The sequence below is a fragment of the Pleurodeles waltl genome, chromosome 3_1 (assembly GCF_031143425.1).
Source record: "Pleurodeles waltl isolate 20211129_DDA chromosome 3_1, aPleWal1.hap1.20221129, whole genome shotgun sequence".
In the NCBI taxonomy this organism is placed as follows: domain Eukaryota; kingdom Metazoa; phylum Chordata; class Amphibia; order Caudata; family Salamandridae; genus Pleurodeles; species Pleurodeles waltl.
In genome coordinates, this window is record NC_090440.1 from 1,628,647,128 (window position 1) to 1,628,672,273 (window position 25,146).

Here is a 25,146-nt window from a genome sequence, read left to right on the forward strand (position 1 = left end):
TCTTCGAATTGCAATGTCAAGGCAAAGCATACCTTCAGCATAGAGCATCAATAGAAATAATGGCAATGAAAGGAATAGACAATTAAAAGAAATCCTTGCTGCAACAGGCTGTTCGCCTGTAGAATAACTCACCCCCATTTATTAAAACAGGTGTCCCATCAAGTTATTATAAGACCTTCGTCATTGGAATGTGATTTATAGTTAAAGTCCTTGAGCTTGTCCTAAATTGTTTCGTTGCAGCAGCTCGTGCCATTTCAGGTAAGAAGACAGAGGTCTGACTATTGAGTGATATGGGCTTGTGGAGTAAATAAACATGCTATCATTTAAAAAAAAAATATTGTATTATGGCACAGCTCTGGGTGCCTCTTTAGAAGTCAAAAGGCAACCTGAGGCTCTTAGCTGACCATGGGTTCAAGTCTGCACTATATACCACTAAAAAATGGAATACTAATGTTTATTGAATGGACAAAAAATAATTTTCGGGTGAACTCCTGTTCAATATTCCTGGATATTTAAATGATACCAAAAAATCTGTATCAGTGCTTTCAGCAGCATTGCAACTAAGGGGTGAATGCTATCTACATGCCCTTTGCAGAAGTAACTTTCAATCCAACCCAAGGATGCCAAAGGGTTCAATTTCACTTTGTGAATGTTCAAAAACGTGCGTTTGTGGGTGTTCGGAAAGGAACAGCACGCCTTGTGGTACCCACATCCCACCGTGCCCATGGCAGAGGACTTAGGGAGTAGTAAATCTATTTCCACCTTCAATTCCTGACAGGAGTAAATGAGGTATTTTAGGCTATTAACATACAATTGTGGTGCATAAATGGGGCCCAAAATGCAAATGGCAATGTTTTAAATAATCAGTGATTATCCCGAACACCAGTCACGGATCAAATCCTTCAGGGCCTTCTTACGTACCCCTGTGTTAGGTTGAGACACGAAATATTGAACTTTAACCACTGCGATCAAAATAATATACACACAGACCTCAAACTTTAAAATGTACATGCAAGTGCTCAACACTGCACCGCCCAAAACATGTGTGAACAGCTTAGTGTCTGTCATTGGTTTGCCTGATTGCCCTTTTCCACGATTGCAACATAACTTCTAACACTACCGCGGGAAAAAAACAACATTGAATATTTTTTAATCAGAGCCCTATTTTTATCACTGGTGTTTCCTAGCCTGTGCTTTCGGAAAAGATATGCGTCTGTGAGCCAGGAGAGTGCCAGAACACGACTTGGAGTCATATCAACTTACGGCAGTGAGTGGCGCTTTCATCGCTCATGTCCCCGCAGTCATTATCGCCGTCACAAAGGTAAGTACGAGGAATGCAGATGTTTGTGCTTTGGCATTTCGTGAAGCCTGGTTGACAAGTGCGGTCAGCTTTAAAAAGACAGAAAAAGGCAGAACTGAATGGAACATTTTTCTTTTGACTTCATCAGCATTTCTTTCATCTAACAGAGTTAGGGCTACCATTAATACCAGATAAGTAGAGCTCTTTGTCTACAAAAGACTTCAACCAAGAGGGTGAGGGCAGAGTTATTTTCTGTTCCAGAGACCAGACCTACAGTTAATTTGATAGCTAAACAAAAGATATACACAGAACTAAACTATGGTCTTTGGTAACTATTTTTAACAGTATTCTCTGTCTAAAGAAAAACACAAGTCCTGATAAATATTGTAGGTAAACAGGGGTTTCTGCTAATGTCTCTGACAAAATGAAAATCCATTTTAATGAAAAAATGTGCACCTCAAAAGAAACGTACTTAACAAACAACACAAGGTACTCAATCGAGGAAGGAAACATCATCTGTTGGTGCCACTCAGTTGCTCTCTATTCCCTCCTCTGTGACTGTGTATACCCAGCTTTTTGCCCCAAAGATAGGGGGCAGCGGTGTAATCTTTCCAGAGTGTCATTAACACTTACATTTACATCTTACTGGACAAATGACTGAGTGCCCGTGAGTCTACCTCGTTGATTGCTTGGAAAGCATTCCATCTTCAACCTAATACATTCCTGACATTAAACCCCAGAAAGATATGGCCTATTTTCTAAAGAGTAAAGCTCTAGATGAGAGGTCACAAACCTTCTCATTGTTTCCTTCCAATTCGAATGACACATATCTGAAACTTTTGTATTATCTTTCGTAGAATTCCTGTATATGGCTTAGTGGCTAAACCGCTAACCTTTGCCTTAGACCACTTGGGTTATTATCTTGGCATTGGCACTTGACTGACATTCCTGTGATTTTGGTAAAACACTCAATCTCTGAACTAGATTGTAACTATTTGTTTATTGTAATATATGGGACATATAGAGATAATTTTCCAAACCACATTTGATACGGACATTGCGGGTCACTGAGGAGTTCGGTGATCCTCAAAGTGGCTTGCAATATCCTTTTTAATGTGTAGTTTGAGCCACGTTATTCCTTATAAATGGATTTCCCTTGCACTCTGCTTCCTCTACGGAGCTCACTATTCAATCAAGGAAAGGAATTAGTACATCCACACCTGTTTTAATATTTTGATTCTGATACATGTACCGTGTTTCAAAAATAAAATAAGAACTTAACGTTTCTGAATGCAAAGCAAATAGTAGGTCTGGGTAAGCTATGCACACTTTTTAAATTACCACCACCTCTCTAATAAAGGTCTACCATAACCTTTACTATTCATATGAAGCAATCAGGTGCGAGCGGAGTGAGGTAAGGGCCTTGAGATGAGGGTAGGGTGATCTGAGCCTCTCAAAAACATATGCACAGTTTGGAGGATAATCGTTCACTCTGCTGACTGTACCCTCTTGCTAGTGGATCACATTCTTTCAGTGAGAGTGCCATCCCAGGAGGTCATCAAAGAAGCAAAAACAGGGACATGTTGGCTGCCATGTGTAACATAGTTTAAGAAGCTATGCTGCTGCCGAAAGCAGTGAAAGGGTTCAATGCTCCCTCATTTAGGGGCAAAGTCACGAAGGAGAAGAATTAGCAGCATAATGACGTCTACAGCTAGCCAACTACCACGGCTACACTTGTAATACAACTCAAGACAGTGCAAGTGAGAGGCAGACTTGGTCTATCAAGTCTTTGAGGAGAATCCACCGAGGGCACCTTCCTCATGTGGTGAACTATCTGAGGGGGGAGGAAATGAGTCCGTAAGCTACACTGCATATAGAAAGACAGGCCAGGACCATTATTTCACTTTGCACTTGTAATAAGTTACTGCAAGTGACTATTGATGGGATTTTCTTATTACAGACATTTTCTGATGGCAGAATGCGCCTGACATAAACAAATTAATAATGTCTATAATAGAGAGATAGACCTCTTTGATTTTTTTTAATGTACTGTCTCACATATTGTTATTGTTGTTGCCTCCTTCTTCACCTTCACTACCTCTGTGTAACCATCCTTGCTGATTAGTTTTACTATCGGAAAGGTTATAACTCTAATCTTCGCAGTCTCGAAATTAAGCTAAAGGTTTTCCTCACTAGTCAACCTGTCCCCCAAAAATGTACACAGTAGTACCCCCTTATTCTGAACCATCACCTAACTTCCAGCAAGAAGGAGTATTTCGTGAAAAAAATACTACAGAATTATTATCTTTAAGAAACTGGGATTTCTAAACTAACAATGCTCTTAAAATACACTCCGATCCACTCAACTATTGTACTACTGGTTCTCATGTTTGGAATAAAAGAGCGTAAAGGCTGAAGTGTGTATTGGACTAATTTGGCCTTTTGCTAGACAGAGTGATATACCAATGATCCTCTTGTGATCTCGATTCTCACTGCCTCTCTGTCTACTTCTCATGTATTGTGGTCTGGCACCTGCTCGAGTTCTCCAAGCATTCTATATGGCACATTCTGCTAATACAGCACTGAAGATTCATCGTATGAAACAAAAAAATACATTGGCCCATGAAAGGCTTTCGTCATAACATCTACAAGTCACTATTTTATGAATGCAAAAATCTAGTTTGTGTGGCGTCTCTTTAGAGAGCAGGGGTGTGTGTTCAATCTCTTTTTATTTAAATCATTATTTTAACACTTTTCGTTTTGCAATTTCATTGGTAACTAGGCAAGCTAAATAAATGCACATAAGGGTGTTTACATTTAAACAATCCTAAAAAATGATTGGACTTCGCAATGCACCACAGCAATGTCCCATCCATATAGGTGAACTTGGCGAAGCAAACTTAGGCCCTCATTCTGACCCTGGCGGATTGAATCCGCCAGGGCCGAGGGCAGCGAATGCACCGCCAACAGGCTGGCGGTGCATTCATGGGCATTCTGACCGCGGCGGTAACGCCGCGGTCAGAAACGGGAAACCAGCGGTCTCCCGCCGGTTTCCCGCTGCCCATGGGAATCCTCCATGGCGGCGCAGCAAGCTGCGCCGCCATGGGGATTCCGACCCCCTTCCCGCCAGCCTGGTTCTGGCGGTTTACACCGCCAGAACCTGGCTGGCGGGAACGGGTGTCGTGGGGCCCCTTGGGGCCCCTGCAGTGCCCATGCCAATGGCATGGGCACTGCAGGGGCCCCCTAACAGGGCCCCACATTGCTTTTCAGTGTCTGCTTAGCAGACACTGAAAAGCGCGACGGGTGCCACAGCACCCGTCGCACACCTTCCACTCCGCCGGCTCCATTCGGAGCCGGCATCCTCGTGGAAGGCGCTTTCCCGCTGGGCCGGCGGGCGATCTTTTGCAGATCGCCCGCCGGCCCAGCGGGAAAGTTGAAATGCCCCCGCGGTCTTCTGACCGCGGGGCGGTGTTTGGGCGGTTTCCGCCCGGCGGGCGGCGTCCGCCGCCCGTCCGGGTCGGAATGAGGCCCTTAGTGTTGGGTACCAAGTTAAGTGAAAAAAACCTAAACTTAAGGAGAACATTTATAAGGGAAAAAAAAAATTGAAAAAATGGTGATTACACTTATTAATAGTTTGCCTAAATAGTTAGTTGCTACCAGACAACGTCAGCTTTATCTTTGAATTACATAGTGAAGCCATTTAAATATACAGGTAGGCGGAACTTACGGCAGTTTCTCTCATCTGAAGTGCCATTGTCATAGCAATTGTTGACCCCGTTGCACACATACTGGAGGTTAATGCACCTCCTGTTGTTGCAAGTGAATTCTGTTGCAGCATCACATGTCCGAAAGATGCATCCTGCCTCATCGCTATTGTCCCCGCAGTCATTGTAGTGATCGCATCGATAATGATATGGGACACACCGGCCATTCCCGCAGGTGAACGCAGTTGGGAGACACGTATGGAAAGCTACCAACAAAAAGCACCGAGATAATGACATGGAAAGAACAAAATGACCTTTAAGACCAAAAGAATGGAACACATTATGGTTGCACACTTCTGTTTTACCTGCCAGAGCAAAAACTGCTGCAAACCGGACTGCATGAAAAGCAAAATACACATTTAAATTAGTCATAAATATCTGCTTTTACACATTCAAATATCTTTTTGAGTGATTCTGAAGTAAATGTAAATGTTTTTTTCATATTGCTAGAGAGTGAACAGAAATACCCATGGAGAAAGCAAACTGAAAGATTATAGTGCAGCGCATATTGTGGGAGTAAAGTGGCACTATGTTCGGGCTAAAGGGGGAGTCTGGAAAGTAGCATTTGGTGAGATGATCCCTGACAGAGTATCAGGTTCAGGATGATGCTACCTTGGTAGAGAGGTTCAGGATGGGAAGTATATAGTGAAAACATCTCCCCTAAGAATGTAATACTTTGGCGATGGTTTGCCAGCAGCTTCTGGGAGGCTGACCTTAGGAGACAAGTCAATCAGGTCAGAAGGTAGTGTGCATGCGCTCTAGCGATGTAGCATACCACCTCGTCAGGAAATGCCTAACTGATCCAGCTCAAGATCTTAAAGTTGATGCAATAGTTAGCTGGACGCAACTGCACAGATTTCCCGGCTCAGAAATGTGATCAGATTAGGGGCTGGTTGAAAGACCCTATGTAGTTGGGAAGGTTCTCTCTCCAGGAAAGTGGAAGACGTTTTCTGACTTTGAGGTGATTTGTGAGCGACCCAGCTTCACACAAATTGCATATTTCCAGGCAAAGGAGAAGGCAGAACCCTATGGTTGGAAATGGCCAACCAAAGTGTGACAGAGGATGGTACAGGGGTTGGGGAAGGGTTCAGGATCTGTGTATGAGGCAGGGATGGCCTTCTAGAAAGGTAACTTGCTCTGAAAGAAGTTGGGATCTGTTTAGGGAACGAGCCTATGATGGGATCCGTTAGTCCTTGTGAGACTTTGCAGCAGGCAACTAAACTGTCCTTTGTGAAAAAAAAATGTTCACATGCCACTAGACATCAATTTTGTAAGAGTATGCATGAAGCCATTGAGGTGGTGTCCAGTTAATCATATTCAGATTGCCAAACTCAGTTAAGGCAATGTTTGAAATCTAGAAAATTATTGTAACACACTGTTTTAATGCACTAATATAGTCTTCAATTTCTGTGGATACAATTCTTTATGCAAAGTATGTGGCACACAATTACAGTCTCATTCCCATAGGATAGGGATTCAAATTCTTACCGCAGACACTTTCCAGCTCATCAGAGTTATCCCCACAGTCATTATCATTATCGCATTTCCATCGCTCTTGGGTACATCGACCATTCAAGCAGGTGAACATGCCTGAGTCACACCTGGTCCCATTGTCCACAATGCAGTGTTTGTTGTTGTTAGCCAAATACCAGCTTCCTCCAGCAGGGCACTGACACTCTGCGCCATTAGGCCCTGTTCATGAAAAGAATTAAGAGCTATTGCATATTTCTGTTGCTCCACAATTCCATATATTTATGCACTTATCTGTAAACCTATAGATGCCTTTAACAAAGTCATCAAATGTGGCATAGTTCTCAGAATGACTTGAATGCCAGTCTTCTCCCCCTCTTCTGTCATGCACTGCACTTTAGTCCCTACCTTAATCAACGAAAACATAATCACTATCTACCATCCCTCAGGTGCCAAATTCACAACGACCTTGCTTCAATCTTATGCAATAAATCATCCAATTATTTAAACAACACTGGGAATTGAACCTTGAACTCACAGTATGCAATATGCACCTTCTCTCCCACACCTCACGCCTGTAAACAGTGATATCACCTAAAATTCAGAGTTTCAAAAATAAAATGGGAACACTTTTATGCAAATAATGCAGGAAAACGTCCACCTCAAACCCCGAAGAATAGAAACATGCTTAAATACACCATCACCAGCCAACACTCTGACATTGCTAGCTCTTCATACTTTCAGACCCTGACAGTCTACTCTCCCCCCACCTAAAGCATTCAAGGCCTGACAGCACATGGTTTTGCACTCATATTTCTTCTCAAAGACCACTACTATTAGGGACATCCTAGCAACATTACTCATTACTCCTACACACCTATGGAACCTCATTCATATTCAACACTCTTTTTGAATCAACATCTCCAAAATAACACATTCCAATAATCAATTTTGCGCACCATCTGACCCTTTGACCCTCAGACCATCAAACCACTAGCTTGCACATAAACGTCCTCTCCTGATATCAAAAACATCCAGTCTCTAAACTCCCCTTTTCTCCAAGATATTAGAATAATTGAGCTTCAATTACCAATCACATCGATGCATTTCCATAGCTTTATGCGTACCTGACTGTTAAACATTATACATCTGTCACCTATGTATCATAAAAGTGGCTTTGTACATTTCCAATCGAAATGTTACTGCTGTCAATCAATCAATAAATCAATACATTCCTAAGTATTTCGCTTAGATAGCTGTAGTCCATTGTATAAAGACTAGGCCTGTTATCCGCCTTTCTTCTGACTGTTACATCTAGACTCAGTGGTGTCTTACTTTAAAGATCAAAGTCCAGATTTACAAATAAATATTGCAATGCAGTGCAGCAAGTAAAGTTGCAGTGCTGCATTGTGTGAACGTAAGATAGTAGAACAGCGCCATATCTTGAAAAATATTGATGCACTCTATTCTGTCATGTGTCAACAAAGACAGCATTCACCGTTGTGCAAAGGTGTCTGCATTGTGATCAGTATAGGTTTTGTGCTGGAAGGAGTCCCTTACCGCACAAAACCTATGCTAAAAGGCAATATCCTCTTAATATGTGTGCTGCAGAATGCAGAGGAAGAGAAATAAAGATATTTCTCCTCATTAAGCCAGAATCACGGAGGCAAAGGATTTTTGTGTAAAACCATGTATGCAAGTCTTTGTAGACATGGATTTGTGTGACAATCCATAGGTGCATGCACCTCTCATGGAAGCCTCTCGATGCAACGTAATGCAATTGCTGCCTCGCTTTGCTTTGCGCGACACATATTTGCATCTGGTTTGTGTTAACACACCCCTGATGCAAAATCTTTGTAAATCTGGGCCCCAGTGGAGTTGATTCTAAATTCACTGATGGGCCATTAATTTTATTTTCTAGCCTAGAGAACATTTGTAAAGAAACTAATTCAAATATTTCTATACAAACCTATTTGTGAGGAAGTCATTGTTAAATCTTAAGATTTGTTCGAAAGAATATTATACCCAGATGGCAAGACAATGGGAAAGGGACAAGGCAATGATTGTCAAGTTTTAGTAAGGTATCACATCAACTTTTTATTGAAGACTCAATCACCTCTCACTATACACATATAAATTAGCAACCATGTCAACCATGTCTATCGTCACCTAGGAAAAATGCTGTGTCCTCTCTTTTTTTTGGTTTCTAACAGAAAACTTCTGATCTCTTTAATCTTTCTTGTGGCACAGGCTGCAAATTTGTTACCTTTAGACAGGTTCCTACAATAGGGATTTGTAGAAATAGGTTTTGACTCTGTCTTTGCTGCTAACCACAACCCTACATTACCTCTGCACTAACCATCTAATATACCTGCATGACTAGTTCAACTGAACTGTAAATTTTTTAATCTGACACTACGAATACAATCATCACTGAGTGAAACTGGAAATATCTACAGATTTCATGACATAATTCCAGATTTGACCTCCAATGAAGGAATAGTGTTTATGGTCCTTGACTGCACTGTTTACAATAGTGTCTGGGAGAGGTACAGTACTGCAATGACGGGGATGATAAATGGGACCAAGGTGGATTTTTTTATTTTTTTATTTCATGAGCAGGTACACATTACAAGTCATCAAAGGCTCAGATCCAGCATTGTTTGTCAAATGCTTGACCCCAGGGATGCAGTTAAAAAGAAAGGGACGTATCATGATGAGCTGAGAGCTGGAAACAGTGAGCAGGAATTTCTGCTCTCTGTTTTTGACTTGTTCTGTCTAAGGCTCATGCATTTACCTAGAGAAATTCTGAGATATATGTCTGAACTTTAGACACGTCAAACACAAAAAAGTAGCCACTCTTCTCATCATGAAGGTCAAACTGAATTCTGAATATATCCTGAGAAAACAGGTGGGGGGCACTGTATGAACCATCTTCTTTCAACTATCTCAACTAAGAAACTAAATTCATTTAATATCTTCCTAGTACCATCACCTTGATGTAGGCCCAATTGTCATCTCAAGGCTGGATTATTCAAGGAACCCTTATGTTGGCATTAAAGGACAATTTAACAGTAAGCTTCGATGTGTACAACGTCCCAAGAAAGACTTTGTCTTAGCAAATGTAGTCCAACTGCTCAGGATGGGTGAGACACTTCTTAATTTGAGCTGATAGTTGCCAGTGGGCACCATCGCCAGTCATTTTAGGAGACATGGATGCTTTGTATTTGTCACATGGGCTATAGTCCCATTTGTTAAACATTAAGAATAAACAAAGCTTACTGAACTGAATAAACAGCACTGGTACACATGGTTTGGTTATATTAATGGCTGTATTTAATCACCAGCATGTAATAGTCTTGCACCACCTTCTGACAGAATTAAAAGAGCAGCTTAGAAAAAAAAAATGTACCACTACACAATTAACATTAATAATTAAGTATTCATAGGAAGCTTAATATATTGTATTTGAAATGTTACTTTGGTTATGGCTCTTTTATCTTAGGTACCTTAAAATGAGCCAGAAACCAAAGTACTACTTCGGTAATGATAGATGATGTTTCTATGAATTAACAGACTACTCAACAGATTGAAAATGGCCACACCCGTTGGGGAGGTGAACAGTGTCCTCCTTTGGAAACTTTTGTGCACCTGCACTTTTAAAAAATATATATTATTAGTGATTGGGCATTGCGCTTGCTTAAATGACAAGATTTCCAATGGTAAAGCTAGGCTCCATGATTACAAAATGCTGTCCCATATGACACAGTTTTGTGGCTGGCTGGAAGAAAAAGAAGTGGGAGAAGTTTCACATTTGTGGGATCTACGTACTTTGAATGATCTACCCAACAATATTCAAAGGGAAAACCAATGACTCAACTTTCACACCTCCATAAACACCCTCCTTTTAATTGATGGATTGCTGAGCTATCCATCAATCTACCTACAGGACTTTCTGGCATCTTAACACTTCAGGCTCAAAGGGACATGTTATGCAAAGGGCACCATGTAAAAGTTATGCGCTCATCCATTGACTAATCCAAGATATGGTATTCCATTGAACATGGCTTAGTTGTATTTGGAGCATTTACCACATGAGGCATTGCAACTATGTTAAGTTTCTTTAAGTGCCCTCTTTGCTAAAGTAAAAAGGTTTGATTGTTCATGTATTTTCCATAATTTGCAAAGAGGGATGATGGTGTAGAACCATTGTTCATTACAACATATGTCCATCATCCTCTCCCTTATGTCTGTACTGAAAAGGTGTCCAAAGTTCTCTAGTCAGAAAGATACAGAGGCCTGCAGACAGTCTTCTTTTAATGAGCCTCACTGAAGAATTTGTAAGTCAAGCATAGCGTCCTTGCTTAGATTCTTAATTGTATAGGGGTTTATTGGTTTCTACCTTTCTCTTTCTACAGCCATATACATTTCGTCACTATTCCTTCTTTTTTCACATTTAAGTAATCTACAGTTTTAAAATCTTAAAATTTCCTAGCAGAGTACAATCCACCATATTTATAGATCTTCACTAGGCAGACAGAGATCTCTGTACCTTCAGCAGAGTTGCCAGCATTGCATCTCCACCAAAGGCACTGACCCTTGTTGTGTGGATGCCATATTTACTGTCTAAAGTAGTTTTTTTCAGAATCAAACATCCAAATCAGGTGTTTGGTGTTGAAAAACAAAAAAATAATGGCCCTGATGAACTTGGCGATTTTTTCCACACTTGACAGTCATTAATCCTATTTCTTGTTTGGAACCATCAAGCATGAAATAATGATGTTGCAATAGTTAAGTTACTATTGCAATGGAATAGTAACTTAACATTTATTAAGTTTAGATCTGCATATAATTGTACATTTTAAGTCTAAAATATATTTAAGAAATAAGATAGGTCATATTACTAATAGTCTAGTGCAACTGATAACTGATATCTATTCTCATTGTATCAATAGGAAAATACTTCATTCCCTGAGGGACAGGCTGATTCCAATCTCAGACATAAGTCTGAATGTCCTCTTTTATGTTTCAACAGTTGAACAATTTCTTTCATACAGATTCATCACACAAGTGATAGTGTCTCACCTGGAGCACAGATATGACTGCAGCCACCATTGAACTGGTCACAGGGGTTGCTGCACTGCTGTTGTTTACTGTTGGAGAGAACATGGATATCCATCGGCCGCTGTGGCAGATTCTGTATCATGATAAGCTGATCGGACCCATCATGCTTGTTGGCCCTATACACACTCCGGGTGTTCCAGTCTGTCCAGTAGATGTGCTGATCAAAGAGAGTCATGGCAAAAGGATACACAGCAGTGCTAACAATGACTTCACGATTTGTTCCGGTTAGGCTGCAGCGTTCAATCTTCTTTCTAGAATTGACCAACATGCCAAAATGCATTTCTGAACATAAGACATGATTCAAATTTGACTCTATTAGCTCATATAACTACTTGTTTATTTCTTCATTCAAGGCCTCTTTTTGTTCTGGATGAGACATTTCCTTGATATTGATATGAAAATACAGTTTGACAGGCGATAAGGACTATCAGACCCATTCAGTACACATAAATATGCTTGCTTCTTACACACAGATCGCCCATACTGTCCATGGGGGCCCCAGCTGCATTTTCTCCATGAGGTTGTCAATTATCAGTTTTGCTTCCTTCATCTCTGGTTTCAACCCGCCCAGGATAAAGCATGTCTAATGAGACTAAGGCGGTCCTTACGAACATGGCAGTCTGGACCGCCATACTCGCGGTGGTGGTAATTTCCACCATCGGCATGGCGGTCCAGACCGCCATATAATGTACGTGGCAGAACCACCACATTTGAGACGCCGCCACCACCAGGCTTCCGCCACCAGGCAGCCTGGCGGTGGCATCATTTCTGATCCAACTGGGCAGCACTGCAAGCAGTGCTGCCCGCCGGATAATGAGTCAGGCTCCACTAGCCTTTCCCTGGCGGTTTGCACCGCCAGGGAAAGGCTGACGGAATGAGTGACTCGGGCCCTCCTGGGGGCCCCTGAACTGCCCATGAACTTGGCAAGGGCAGTGCAGAGGCCCCCATGCACAGCCCCATCGCGCATTAAACTGCCCAATTTATGGGCAGTGAAAGGCGCGACGGTGTTGTTGCACCTGCCTCACTGCTACATTGCCGCCAGCTCCATTTGGAGCCGGCATCAATGTTCAGGCCCTGCATTCAGCTGGGCCAGCGGGCGGAAACAGTGTTTCCGATCGCCGGCCCAGTTGGATGTTCTTTATGTGGCCAGCGGGGGGTTCTGCGCACTGGCGGTCTTCAGTTGACCGTCATCGCCGATCTCGGTATAACGTTCGCAAAATAAATTAAAAGAGTTCTTCTCAAGGTGACCCTCGAGGAGAGACCATTGGTTAAGTATAGGAATGAATGCTACAGGTATTTTATCATCTTTGAGTACAAATAAAATCTTAGCCTCTACCTTTGGCAATTTGGAAGTTGGGGCTCTTAATGAACACACTCATACAAAAGACACAAGTCACAAGACTTACATGCTTGCATCTGCCCAGTAGAGACGCTGCTCATCATAGTCCAGAGTAAGTCCATTTGGCCAAACCAAGCTGGTGTTCACAATGTCTGTCCTGAAGTTACCTCCAAGTGTAGCTCGTTCTATTTTAGCATTGGTGCCCCAGTCAGTCCAGTACATGTACCTACAGATTGTTAATCAAAGTACAAAAATATTTTTTTGGGTGGGATGGGCATTCATTTTTTCCACATAAAGGTCCCTCAAAATAATAAGGCTAGTTTTTACTTTGTAATTATGTGTCAAGATTGAGGTGCAGTGCCACTATTTTTCAATACAAAATGCTTTCTTAATTACATGGTGATAATGGGAACATTTTCTGCAACGACATTTAAATTTGTCAATTAATATTTAAGGTTCTATGGTTAAAGATTAATGTATGTTTATGAATGTATTTGTGTAAATAATTGTATTTAACATCAATCATGTTGCCTCTAGACCACCTAATAGTGCCTCTTGAGAAACAAAATGAGTTACCCAAGATATAATAGGGATACATACACCACTAGATAAATTGAAACTGGAACCGAGAAAAAACAAGTGCCAGCAAATAAGATACGCAGCACAGTCAGGATGAGTCAGTAGTCTTCAGCCAGTAGCCTGTAGCCTCCAGTTATCTAATCTGATAACATTTGTTGGTCTTCATACTTGCCAACATAAGGCAAACATCAGGTGTTCCCTGAAACACAGATGATTGGTATCTTCACATTTCAGGGGTCCTCTAGCTCAGCCTATTGCCCTTGTTTATTCAGGAAATGGCACAACTGCTTTTTGTGTTATGCTACTGAGGTCACCAAATTCGTTAGACTAAACTAATACATTGAAGGCATATTCTTGCTCCTTCCCATGAACCTAGCTATTCATGTTAGTAAGAAAATATGTAAACATGGAACAAAGCATTGCTGAAGTCAAAATAAAAAAGAATCATTGAACCATTTGGAATAATTAGTTAAGTAGTCTTTTACAAATTTTATTATAGGTCAAGTCGAATAGGCTGGGGCAGAGAGCAAGTTTACTCCATTTTTACATTTCACAGTAAACCCTGTGCTAAAACCTGAGCATGAGTGGGCACATTCTGAAGCAGAAACAACATTGGAAAGGCTAGGATGGACACCATGAGTATGAAATGCACATTTTTATTATTAAAATCTTTTGGAATTCTTGAGCTCACTCCTGGGTATGAGTGATGTTGGATTTACCCAACAGTGTTCCATGACACCTTTACTTCAACTTGCGAACTGTGATCACAGACTCAACAGCGACACTTTTTTGATTACCCATGGGGCTAGTGAAGGGTGGCTGTATGCATACTCAAAATAAGCTTAGCTGATCCGCGTTCATGAATCCCCAGAGAAGAAGGAGCTGGTGTAATGCAGGTTAGCCCTCGATTGGAATAGTGCAGTTTTAAACCCAAGTTGGGACAGTGTATGTTTCCTTTGGAAAAGGATTTCCCCACATTCAGAGGTACCAATCTAACCTAAATCATACGGGAAGACACTTTACATTGTAATAAAGATGTGTTTGATGTGAGACTGTGGACTACTTGTTTATCTTATATAAGGGGCGACTACCTCTGTCCTAAATTGTCTGGTTATACCAGGGACGAGCACCTATGTCCCAAACTGTGTGGTTTATGAGGTCACCACACATATGTTATGTGCTTTAGTGATCAATACAACGGCTGAAATTGTAAGGCAAAATTCTGACTTAGGCTTTTTACCAGTTCCTCAGTGCTCAATACTTAGGTAAATCAGGTGTAGGTCGGACTGCTTAATTTATTAAACTATTTTGAGAGATGCTGTATCTCATGTACAGTTAGAAAACAATGTTGCAAACTATTCATGATTTTTTACATGAAAAAATAAAAAAAATTGTAATTATATTTACAAATTCGTATATGCAGTATGTCACCTCTTTGACTAAAAATGTGTTTTTTCTATTTTTGTCTTGGATACATAAACAATAGCATCATTTAAAAATGAGAAAAACATACCCTTGGCAAGGATCCAATGTGATCGCTCTAGGTCGTGGGACTTGGGCAATCACAGTACGGTTAGACCCATCAGTGGCCATGGAGCTGATTGAATGGTTCAGGTAGTCACTGTAATAAATCCTTTTATTGATCCAATCGAAGGCTATGCCATCTGGAGCACCCAGGTCTACAAAACAGAGACAGAATCAGGAAGAGAGGAAACTTAAGCTCTAACTCTAGGTTTTGAAATTATCGTGGACCAGTTCAGAATGTTAACTAGATGGAAATTGCTGTAAATCAATGAAGTATGTTCTTCAAAAACACCTATCCACAAATAATTGTTGTGCAGGGACACAGCTGTACTTCTGTAGCTCCTAAATGTACAAATATGTGCAGCCAATGGAATGGGAAGGGTTTTTGCTCCATAGGAGTGAATAAGGCCTTTCTCATTCTAATATCTGGTGCTCACAATCTCCACAATCTCCACCCACATTTATAGGAACAGGTTATATATATATATATATATATATATATATATATATATATATATATACTCCCCAAGTACAGGAGTAGGGTTACTGAAACTTTCAAGGGTGTAAATTAATTTATAAATGTAAAAACAACTTTCCTGATTTTAAAAAGTAGTTTTGAACTCTTTAAATAAGTTACTGTTTAACAAACATATAAGTGCATGTACTCCTAACTTATACATGAAAAAAGCTTCAAGAATGAGACCCAGTCCATAGAAACTAGTACGTTTGCAGATATCAAACTTGCATTTGAAAAAGACTGAACTGTACATGCACAAATGCAAAGTATATCTCATGTTACATTTCTCAAGGTATCTTTGCTTATACACCTTCTCTAGATTTTGGGATTGGGCATTATTTTAGAATGGCTTTTTCCTAACAGAAGACATATTACTAAAAATGAGCTTCATAACAATTATGTGAAATCAAGCATTATTACCTTTAATCATTTGCTAAGTGCTCAATTCTACTCTGCAAGATGGCATGGGTTTCGAGAAACTCCAGTACTTTACTCCAGTTCAAATGAAAGCTTTCGCCATCTAAATCACAGAGTATAGTTGAATTAGTTACCTGATGCTACTGTGGTAGACATTCTGGAAGATGAAGAAAGGCTGAAGTAACTGATTCTGCTGCGCCCAGCGCCAGAGCTTTGTGTGTAGTAGATTCTATTGTCTGCACTGTCATAGTCAAGGGCAATCGCGGTTCTAAAGACATTCATGGGGGCAAATGGAGGACTGTGGTTCTCTGGATCCAGGTGCAAACTTCTAACAGAAGTCTCAAGTGCAAAAATAAGATAATTGTCTGTTGAAATTGAACAAATTTTTCCAGTAGGGTCCAGCTGTCCATAGGCACACCCACATGTGGGTGTTTGCAATCCAGGTATGGCAAAACACAAATGAGCGCAACCTCCATTGTTTGTCAAGCAAGGATTGTTGTTAATTGCTTGAGGTGACTGTGGCTGAAACCGCTGATCATATATTGTGACATCTCTCAGAAAGTTGATATTATCTCTTATGACAGTTGGTTGCTCTGAGTTTCCTGGGTCCTTAGTGGCTTGGAAGACTTTTTTCAGGTTGCGGTCCACCCATATGATAGAGTTTTCAAAAATCGTAATGCCGTATGGCGTGGGATAACGGCTTCCATATCGCACTATTTCACTTTCACCCCCCTCAGGTCGAATTCTGGCAATCATATCAAGGGAATCATCAACCCAATAAATGTAGCCATTGTTGTGGTCTACTGCTAAGCCTCGGGGTGTAATGATGCCCTCAGAAACAATCACTGTCCTATTAGTACCATCAAGGAAAGCACGCTCAATCTTGGGATTTTGTCCATAGTCTGCCCAAAAAATGAATCGATTCTTTGGATCTACCACAATATGTCTAGGCATGTCGATGGAGGTTTTAAGCAGAACACGGCGGTATGAGGTGTTCAAACGTAAAACTTCAATGAAGGTCTCTGTCAGGAAAGCATTTGTGAAGTAAATATTTCCTGCAAAAAAATAATAATTAAATGGTTATATGCAGTAGTTCTCATTATTATTCTATCATATTGTTTTACTTCTACTGTAAAACACTTTATAAATAATTTTCCCTGAGCTTCTTAAAATCTAACTTACAAAAATTATTGAAGAAGATTTAAAGTAAAACACACACAAATCTACATATAGGTCCATAAGAGAATGTATAATAACTGATCCACGCCTTTTTCTCCAGGGACACAAAGCCTGAAATGTAATAGATATCTGAAGAAAGTTATCACATATACATGGAATACTGCTAAAGTCAGGTTTGTCAAATTTACCCTACTTGTTACTGTATTTAGCTGTTTCTACCATAATTAATATGGCCTCTCATCCTCGTCCATCATAAGTGAAAATGAATGCTCAAATCACGTTTTGAGTGACACCTAATCTCATGTCAATTTAGCTAGTAAATATATACAATATAATTCTAAACTAAATGTAAAACATCAGTGAGTTACATAACAAAAGATCAGTGTGACATCACTTGGGAACAAATATTTTGAACATACATTTATAGCATGGCAAAGATACAGAGGCATACATACTAAAAAAACGTGCTGAATTCCACATCATTGACTGATGTACATACCAGCGACCCAGTCAATGGCAATTCCACGGATTCCATTCCGCCCTATTCCACTTCCAACAATGGTTCTGAAGGATGAACCATCTGGTTTAATTCGGCGGATTCCATTTTGTGCAGCCGTACTGCTACTAAAGTCACACCAGTAAATGAAACCAGAAGGCATGTGAACATCTACATGAAGCACATTTCGACCTGAAACAATAATACCATTAGAAAATGCATTTAAAAATGCCAAATTTACATATATCTTCATCAAATTAATATTATGTTTTAAAAACAAGTTAAAGTGAATGGTGTTCAAACGTTTGTTATATTATCTATTCACAGCCAGGCCTGATCAGTTCATATTTGCTTATTTTGAGGTCCCTGTGTACATATTACCAAGACTGGCACCAAACACCTGCATTTTTCAAATTGCATTTGGTGAAAAGCGACTTTTAAATTGGGAATTTTCTAACTGTCCATTGTTAATGCTCACATTATATGTATATGTTCTCCAGCAGTCATGCCCCTTACTTGTTGAAATGCTCATACATTGCTCACATTACATGCACTTCATGAAATATATTGGTATAGACATACTTAATAAAAAAGATCAATTTGTCACATTTTATTTATTTAGGAAAATAATCTCTATGTACTTTTGGGTGGTGATATGAAAAGACATTGTGGAGGATTTCCCAGACTGTGAAACTAATATAAGACACTTTCTAATTTGTCTTTAGCACATTTTCCATTTAAAGTTGGCTCCATTCTCACAAACCTTTATGTTATACAATTTCTGGGATTTCTTTGTTCTTTGGCAACTCTCCTAGAAGGGGTGCAAAGCCTGTCACCTGATATCTACCTAGGATGAAGTAGCATCACTGCTATATGAATGACCTATTTTTAACTCTCTCCTGATCTCCCGCGTGCAGCTTTCCATTTCACATCACCGGTTCAACTTTTATTTTTAAAAACAACAGTTTCTTTGGTGCTTTCCCACCACTCGTTAGTGGCTATAACTTACTACTGCCCCTGTGTTTTATGTCATTTTTTAAATCTTTTAAAGAGGGTCGGCTAGCTGTAATTTGGTATTGGGCTGTTCCTGTCTGCAAATGCGCTTTCATGTCCCATTTGTTTTTTCTTCTTTTTAAATGTATTACTCCTAAATTGGCATCTACTATTTCGGGAAGGGAAATTTAAAAAAAAGTGAAAAAGATTGCTGTGTCATGATAAATGCACCTTCATATGTCATTGCGGAAGGGCCAAAAGGGGTGCTTCACCATGATGTATGAATGTGCATACGTCATCCAGGTGAGAACGGCGATGCGTCACGACACACACGTGCCCATGCACAGTAAGGAAAGAAGCATCAAAATCACCAGAGGTCTTGTATAATGCAGACGCCTTACATCCAACATGAGGTAAAACGTTTTTGAGTTTCCCTCCAGAGCTTCTATCATTTAGTCTGATATGATGTATGAATCTATACAACCCAATATCAACCTCGAAAGTCAATCTGGCACGAAAAAAAACCACGAGATTAGCAAACTGTAATCAAAGGGCTGAAACAAGAGAAATTCCACCATCTTGAAAGATGAGAATTAACAAGTACCTCTTTCAGGCCAAAATTACTTTTATTTCTCTGCATGTCGATCGGGAAGTCTAGAGTTTGGACTCAGTATTGTTACAGCTCCTTTAAATAGCAAGTAAGAATACCAAAAACGTTCAACAATTTTTTTTAAAAACATTAACAATTTTGTAACTGCAACTTTCCCCAAACGATTCTGGTAAAGATTAGTTAATTGACTAGGAAACTTGGAACTAAGCTTTACCAACACCGTTTATTGTGACAAGTTTGCTTCAATTAAAAAAAAAAAACACATGGCTATGTTAAGTCAGCCCTAGAACTAACCAGATGTCCTTTTGGTAAAGCAGGGCAAACTGAGGCCGGTTCACTTATATTAGAGTATTTGTCTGACACAAAATAATTCCATTAAAACTCCCGCTACGCTCTTCTTTCAGCTTCTTTCTTGAAATAAGGTCACATTTAACATGTATTTTATGATAAACAACTGCATACAGATCTTTCTACTGCTCTTTAATGAATACATCAACAAACGGAAAGGTCAATTTATTTTCCCAATATAATTGACCAGGTCACAATAGCTACCCGCATCCAGGCAGCTCATCTCTTGTTTTTATCCTCGATTCACTGTAAGATTAGCTGTGCACTGCATGCTAAAACTTGTAAATTGTTCTGAACGCACAACCACATTCCCTGATTTATTTAATTAAGAAGGAACAGTGTTCAGACAATTATGGCTGTCTAAAACATTACTCCTTCACATTTTTACATAAACACGCTGATGGGAAATTACAATTGGGACTGCAATTCCCACTTCTTTAGCGCAGCTTTTAAAACTGAATACCATGGGAATGGTGTGATAATTATAGACCATTATAACATGGGCATTTTAAACTGGACATAACATATTGATTTTGGTGCTTTGAGCACGGTTACCGGGCATTTAATATTTCAGGACAACAAAATAAATTAGCAATATTTCACCTGATGAATTTTACCTGGGGAAAATATACAGGATTTGGTAATTGTAGCATCCTCCTCAGCCTGGGTACCTGCCAATGACTATACCACACACGGAGCTGTAAATCATGTCTATTCCCCTGTATGTATCTGTGAACTCCAACATTCTAAACTAAGCTTTCATTACCTTCTATTATAGTGATTATGTCACATTGATACAGAGTCCATCTGGAAACAGAAAGGTACCTAAAACATGCAAGACATTACATTTCCTCCTCTGTTCAATGAAGATTTAAAATTTTTATAAAATCAATATATATTGATCAATCTTCATGGTGCTTTGATCACACAACCGATCTGGATACTGGAAGCAGTAAGCAGTCATTTTCAGTGTCAGGAACTGCTAAAGTTTGTAAGGAGTCAGCAGCAGTCACTGAGCTTTCAAAGTCAGTCTTTCTTTCACCATCTCTTGGTGACGACTAATGAAACACAGGCCTGAAGTGACAAGTCTCTGGTAACAGACTGGGCAGTCACCATGTGTCCCTTGGAAGACACAATTTGCAAAGGTTCAGCATCATTTGGCGCATCAAAATGTATTTTGCACATCTGCTGGGCAATCACCAAATCTCCTTTTCTAAAAGGGATGTCCTTTGCATGTCACCTCTTGTCTGCATAAGCTCCCATTTTCTGCTTGTTAACCAAGTCCCTTGGATGAATCATGTTTTCACTTTTGTCTCTCTTTGTGATCCATTGAGGTAACCTGATTGTCATTGGTCTCCTGAACATCAAAGTGGCAGGACTTTCATCTGTGGTTGAGTGGGGTGTTGAATGATAAGCTTGTGGAGTAGACTTCAATAGTTTTCAAATTGACCTTCTCAAGAGTTGCACGCTGTACTGCTTTCTTTAGTGTACTCTGAAAACATTCAGCAAGTCCACTGGCCTGCCGATGTAAAGGTGTAATCTTTTGATGCTTAAAGTACAGATTAATTATTTACTATTAAAGGTAGGGTTATTATCAAACTTCACAATGGCTGGGATCCCCTATGTCGTAAATATGCCATTTAGCTTTTCAATAACTTGTTCGTAAGTCATGGATGAGAGATATTCAACCAAAGGAAAACATGAGTATTCATGTAAAATTACCATTAGATGATGACATTATCAAGTGGACCAAAGAAAATGATGGCTCTTCTCTCCCTTCCATGTCTAGGGAGTCCTGACATGATCAGAGTATGTTGAGTAACACTGTTTGACAGGCAGTTGCATATGTGACAGGCCTTAAGTTCCTTTTCTTTCATCTAAGTATGGAAAACAAGCTCAATCTTGCAGAGCTCTCTTTGTGGCAATGATACCTCAATGTCCTTCACTAGCCACTTCAATAATTTTCTGCTGCATACCCTCTGGAGTCAGGATTCTTGACTCTCACAGTATAACTCCTTCCTGAGTTACAGACAATTCATCTTTGACATTTTTATGTTTTTGATATTCATCATCAATTTTGAGAGGACAAATGTGTTTGTTCCACAACTGATGTGTACTTATGGGCCAGATGTAGCAAAGGTTTTTCCCCATTCTGTGTCTATGGGAAAAAGTGTTCTTACATATGGCCCTATGTCTTTTAACTTCAGCTGGTCACTATCATGGCTTGTGGCAGTGACAATCTGGGCTACCGATATAGCAGTTGGTGTACTTGACTTGACAATGAAATTAATGTAGGTCTCAGCCATCTTGGATGGAATACCGTGACCTTGTATAGGCGCTCTTGAAAAATACTCTTGTAATCATAGTCCCCATTGTTCAATGCGAAGAGACATCTTGGCTCTTGGATTGCCAAAGATGGTCAGCAAAGCTTGATGATCAGTTACCAGCGTAAAAAGGCTTTCTGTATTGGAATACATTGAAATGTTCACAAGTTCTCACCACAGCCAAACTTTCTTTCTCAGGCTGTGACTAAGCAAGTTCTGTTTGGGACAAACCTCTACTAGCATAGGACACAATATGCAGATGAGCATTTGGGCGTCCACTATCATGTGCAAGGATAGTGCCTAACCCAACTCATGTAGCATCGACCACAACCTCTGTATGATGCTTTGGACTGAAGTATAGTATTTCAGTAACATTTTCAATGTCATGTTTGATTCTCTTGAAACTTTCCTCAAGTTCTTATGACTATTGAAAAGAAACATTTTTCTTTGCCAACTCTCACAGAGGAGCACTAATAGTGGCAAAGTCTTGTATGTATCATGAACAGTAACTAGCCATACCAAGAAAAGAACGACCCATTGAAACATCTTGTGAGGCATCAGCATTTGACAGAGCCAGTACTTTGCCGGATAAGGCATCATATCCCCATCAGAAAAGATACGGTCAAAGAATTTCAGTTTTATCTTGTTAAAATCACACTTGTCTCCATTCAAAGTCAACCTGCATCACTGAGTAATTGACATACCTGTGTGAGAACTCTTTCGTACTCCTTCTGTGTAGCTCTGAAAACTAATATGTCATCGCTATAATTTTATGCATTCACAACAGGCTGTACGATATGTCAAATTACACCTTAGAAAAGGTCTGCAGCCAAAAACACACCAAAACTAAGGGCCTGATTTAGAGTTTGGCAGGGGGGTTACTCTGTCACAAACATCACAGATATCCTGTCCACCGTATTGCAGTTCTATCATAGCCTTTGAAACTTGTACTATGGCGAATGAGATATCCATCACATTTGTGTCCCCGCTGCCAAACTTTACATCAGGCCCTAAGTCTCTTGTATCTAAAAAAACAAACATGTGTAGAAAAGGTTGTAATGTACCTGCAGCTTTCTTTATGTTCCAACTTATGACAACCCTTATTTAAATAAAATTGAGAAAAGACCTTGGCACCATTCAATTAAGTTATCATGTCAGTAATGTTAGCGTTTCTGGATGTTGTTTTTGTTCAATTGCTTTGTTTGCCTGATGCATGTCAACGCATATGTGCACAGCTTGTTCACTTTCCTTTTTAGTCACTACTATGATGGGACAAACCTATGTTGCTGGGCCAGTGGAACGCTCAATAATGTCATACTTAAGTAACGATTCAGTTCTTTTTCAACAGCTTCTTGTAAATGAAAAGCAATTTGTCTATGTCTCTGAGCAACAGGACAGACATCCTCATTATTATGCAGTTCTAACTTCACAGTCTTTAGCATTCCTAAACCATGAAACAATGAAGGGAAGTGACTTACTATTTTGTGATGAGCATTCATGTTGCAATTCACATAAAAAGCCCCATACCAGCACCCGTATTGAAACTGAGAAAACAGGCACTTGACATTGTACCTTGAAGCACATAAATCAGTGCTTTTATCTTAATTGTCTTAAGTTTCACTGTCACTACCAATGAACCTTGATTCTTTATGGGCGTTGATGCAACCCAGGTATACATTTTGGTCTTTGACGGCATATGTCGCATTATGGAGATCGTTCATTGTATTTCTCTTCAGGCACTAGATTGATCAATGCACCATTGTCAATCATGAAAGGTATCAAACAACCATTTCTTTTCAATGTAATCGCTAAACAGTGTTTGTATGAGTTAGCTACTTTGGCATGTCGACTTTTCTTTGATTGACAACTTTCTTCACATGCAACCTGTACAACATGTTCACATTTTTCTGAGATAAACATCAACAATGCACAATCACTTTCTTCACTTTCACTTGTTAATGACCCAGGAGAACTGTTTGACAGTGATTTGTGTGATGGGCAACTTCATTTAGCATCTGTTTGCCTCAACTGATGCCACCACTTAACCCTATGGTTGCTTCTGGAATGTTCTGGCAGCCATTTTGTCTTCGCGCCGTTATGCACTTATTTTTTATTTTGCTTTACACACCACCACAAAATAATTCTCTTCTTCGCAGCCTTTGTGCATCTGTCCAATGTCAGGACATTTATTTTCATGTGGAAAGAAAAATCCACATCTAAAATACAATTTCGTTTTATGTGTAGACATCACTTTCTGTCCTTCAGTTTTTTGTTTCAGATTATTTTTCACACTCATGACTGACTCACTCTGGGCACCTCCGGCCTCCATGCCAGCTGCTTGTTTCTCAGCACATTCCTCAGCTCTAACAGCCATCAACACTCGCTTCAGACTATGAGTTTCTCTCAATGTCTGAATGAATATGACAAACATCCATCAATAAATTTAAGACGCATGGCTTCTTCATCATTAAATTCATTGAACCTACTGTGTTTGATTAGTGTATTGAGCCTTTCCACAAATTCATCAATTGTTTCACCTACTCTTTGACATTCTCAACTGAAAACCTATCCCTCATAATCAGCGTTGGGAACTGGCTTGAACTTAAAATTCAAAGCACTTACGGTATATGACTTCTTTGTCAGTTCTCAGATTTTCTTTATGACTTTTTTACACAGCAAGATCTTTGAGCTACTTGATAATCTTTATGTTATCAGTCTCAAGTGCATCAATGAAATCTTCAAATGTCGCTATCCAAGCTGTCAATCTATTGCCAATATTTTGCTTTTTGGCAGCATCAAAAGGTGGTGGGGTTTCAGGAAGGTGGCAGCGTTGTAACTGTTCTTGTGAGTGGCTGCCACTAAGGATGGAGCTTTGTCAGATTCTGTCAGCTATACCAGGGAATAGGCATCATCACTGAGGCCTGATGATTGTTCAGCCTCCAGGTCTTCTAGGACAGTCACTGAAGTTTTGACCTTCTGATTGATATTCATCGGAGCACCATTAATCGTGGAGACCTCTAGAGTTATTCTACCTGGCAGCTTTAGTGATGTGCTGCTTCAGGTACTGGACAGCTCACTAAGCACAACCCCCAGTGCTTTTTCTTGGGACTCCCCACCCTGGTGCTGAGGTCGTAACACTCCACTTGTCAAGAGTCTGGTAAG

At 40.0% G+C, this 25,146-nt stretch overlaps 1 protein-coding gene across 1 annotated transcript in view; it reads right to left on the reverse strand.

Moving 5' to 3' along the window:
- The window catches only part of LRP2 (LDL receptor related protein 2), a 363,947-nt gene that overhangs the window by 97,610 nt on the left and 241,191 nt on the right, over positions 1-25,146 (reverse strand). Inside the window, exons 38-45 of the mRNA XM_069225286.1 lie at positions 17,713-17,901; positions 16,169-17,089; positions 15,090-15,255; positions 13,065-13,223; positions 11,620-11,909; positions 6,553-6,756; positions 5,028-5,270; positions 1,264-1,389 (exon numbers count right to left, since the gene is read on the reverse strand). Of these exons, the coding sequence (XP_069081387.1) occupies positions 1,264-1,389; positions 5,028-5,270; positions 6,553-6,756; positions 11,620-11,909; positions 13,065-13,223; positions 15,090-15,255; positions 16,169-17,089; positions 17,713-17,901 (2,298 nt within the window). The remainder of the gene's footprint in view (positions 1-1,263; positions 1,390-5,027; positions 5,271-6,552; positions 6,757-11,619; positions 11,910-13,064; positions 13,224-15,089; positions 15,256-16,168; positions 17,090-17,712; positions 17,902-25,146) is intronic.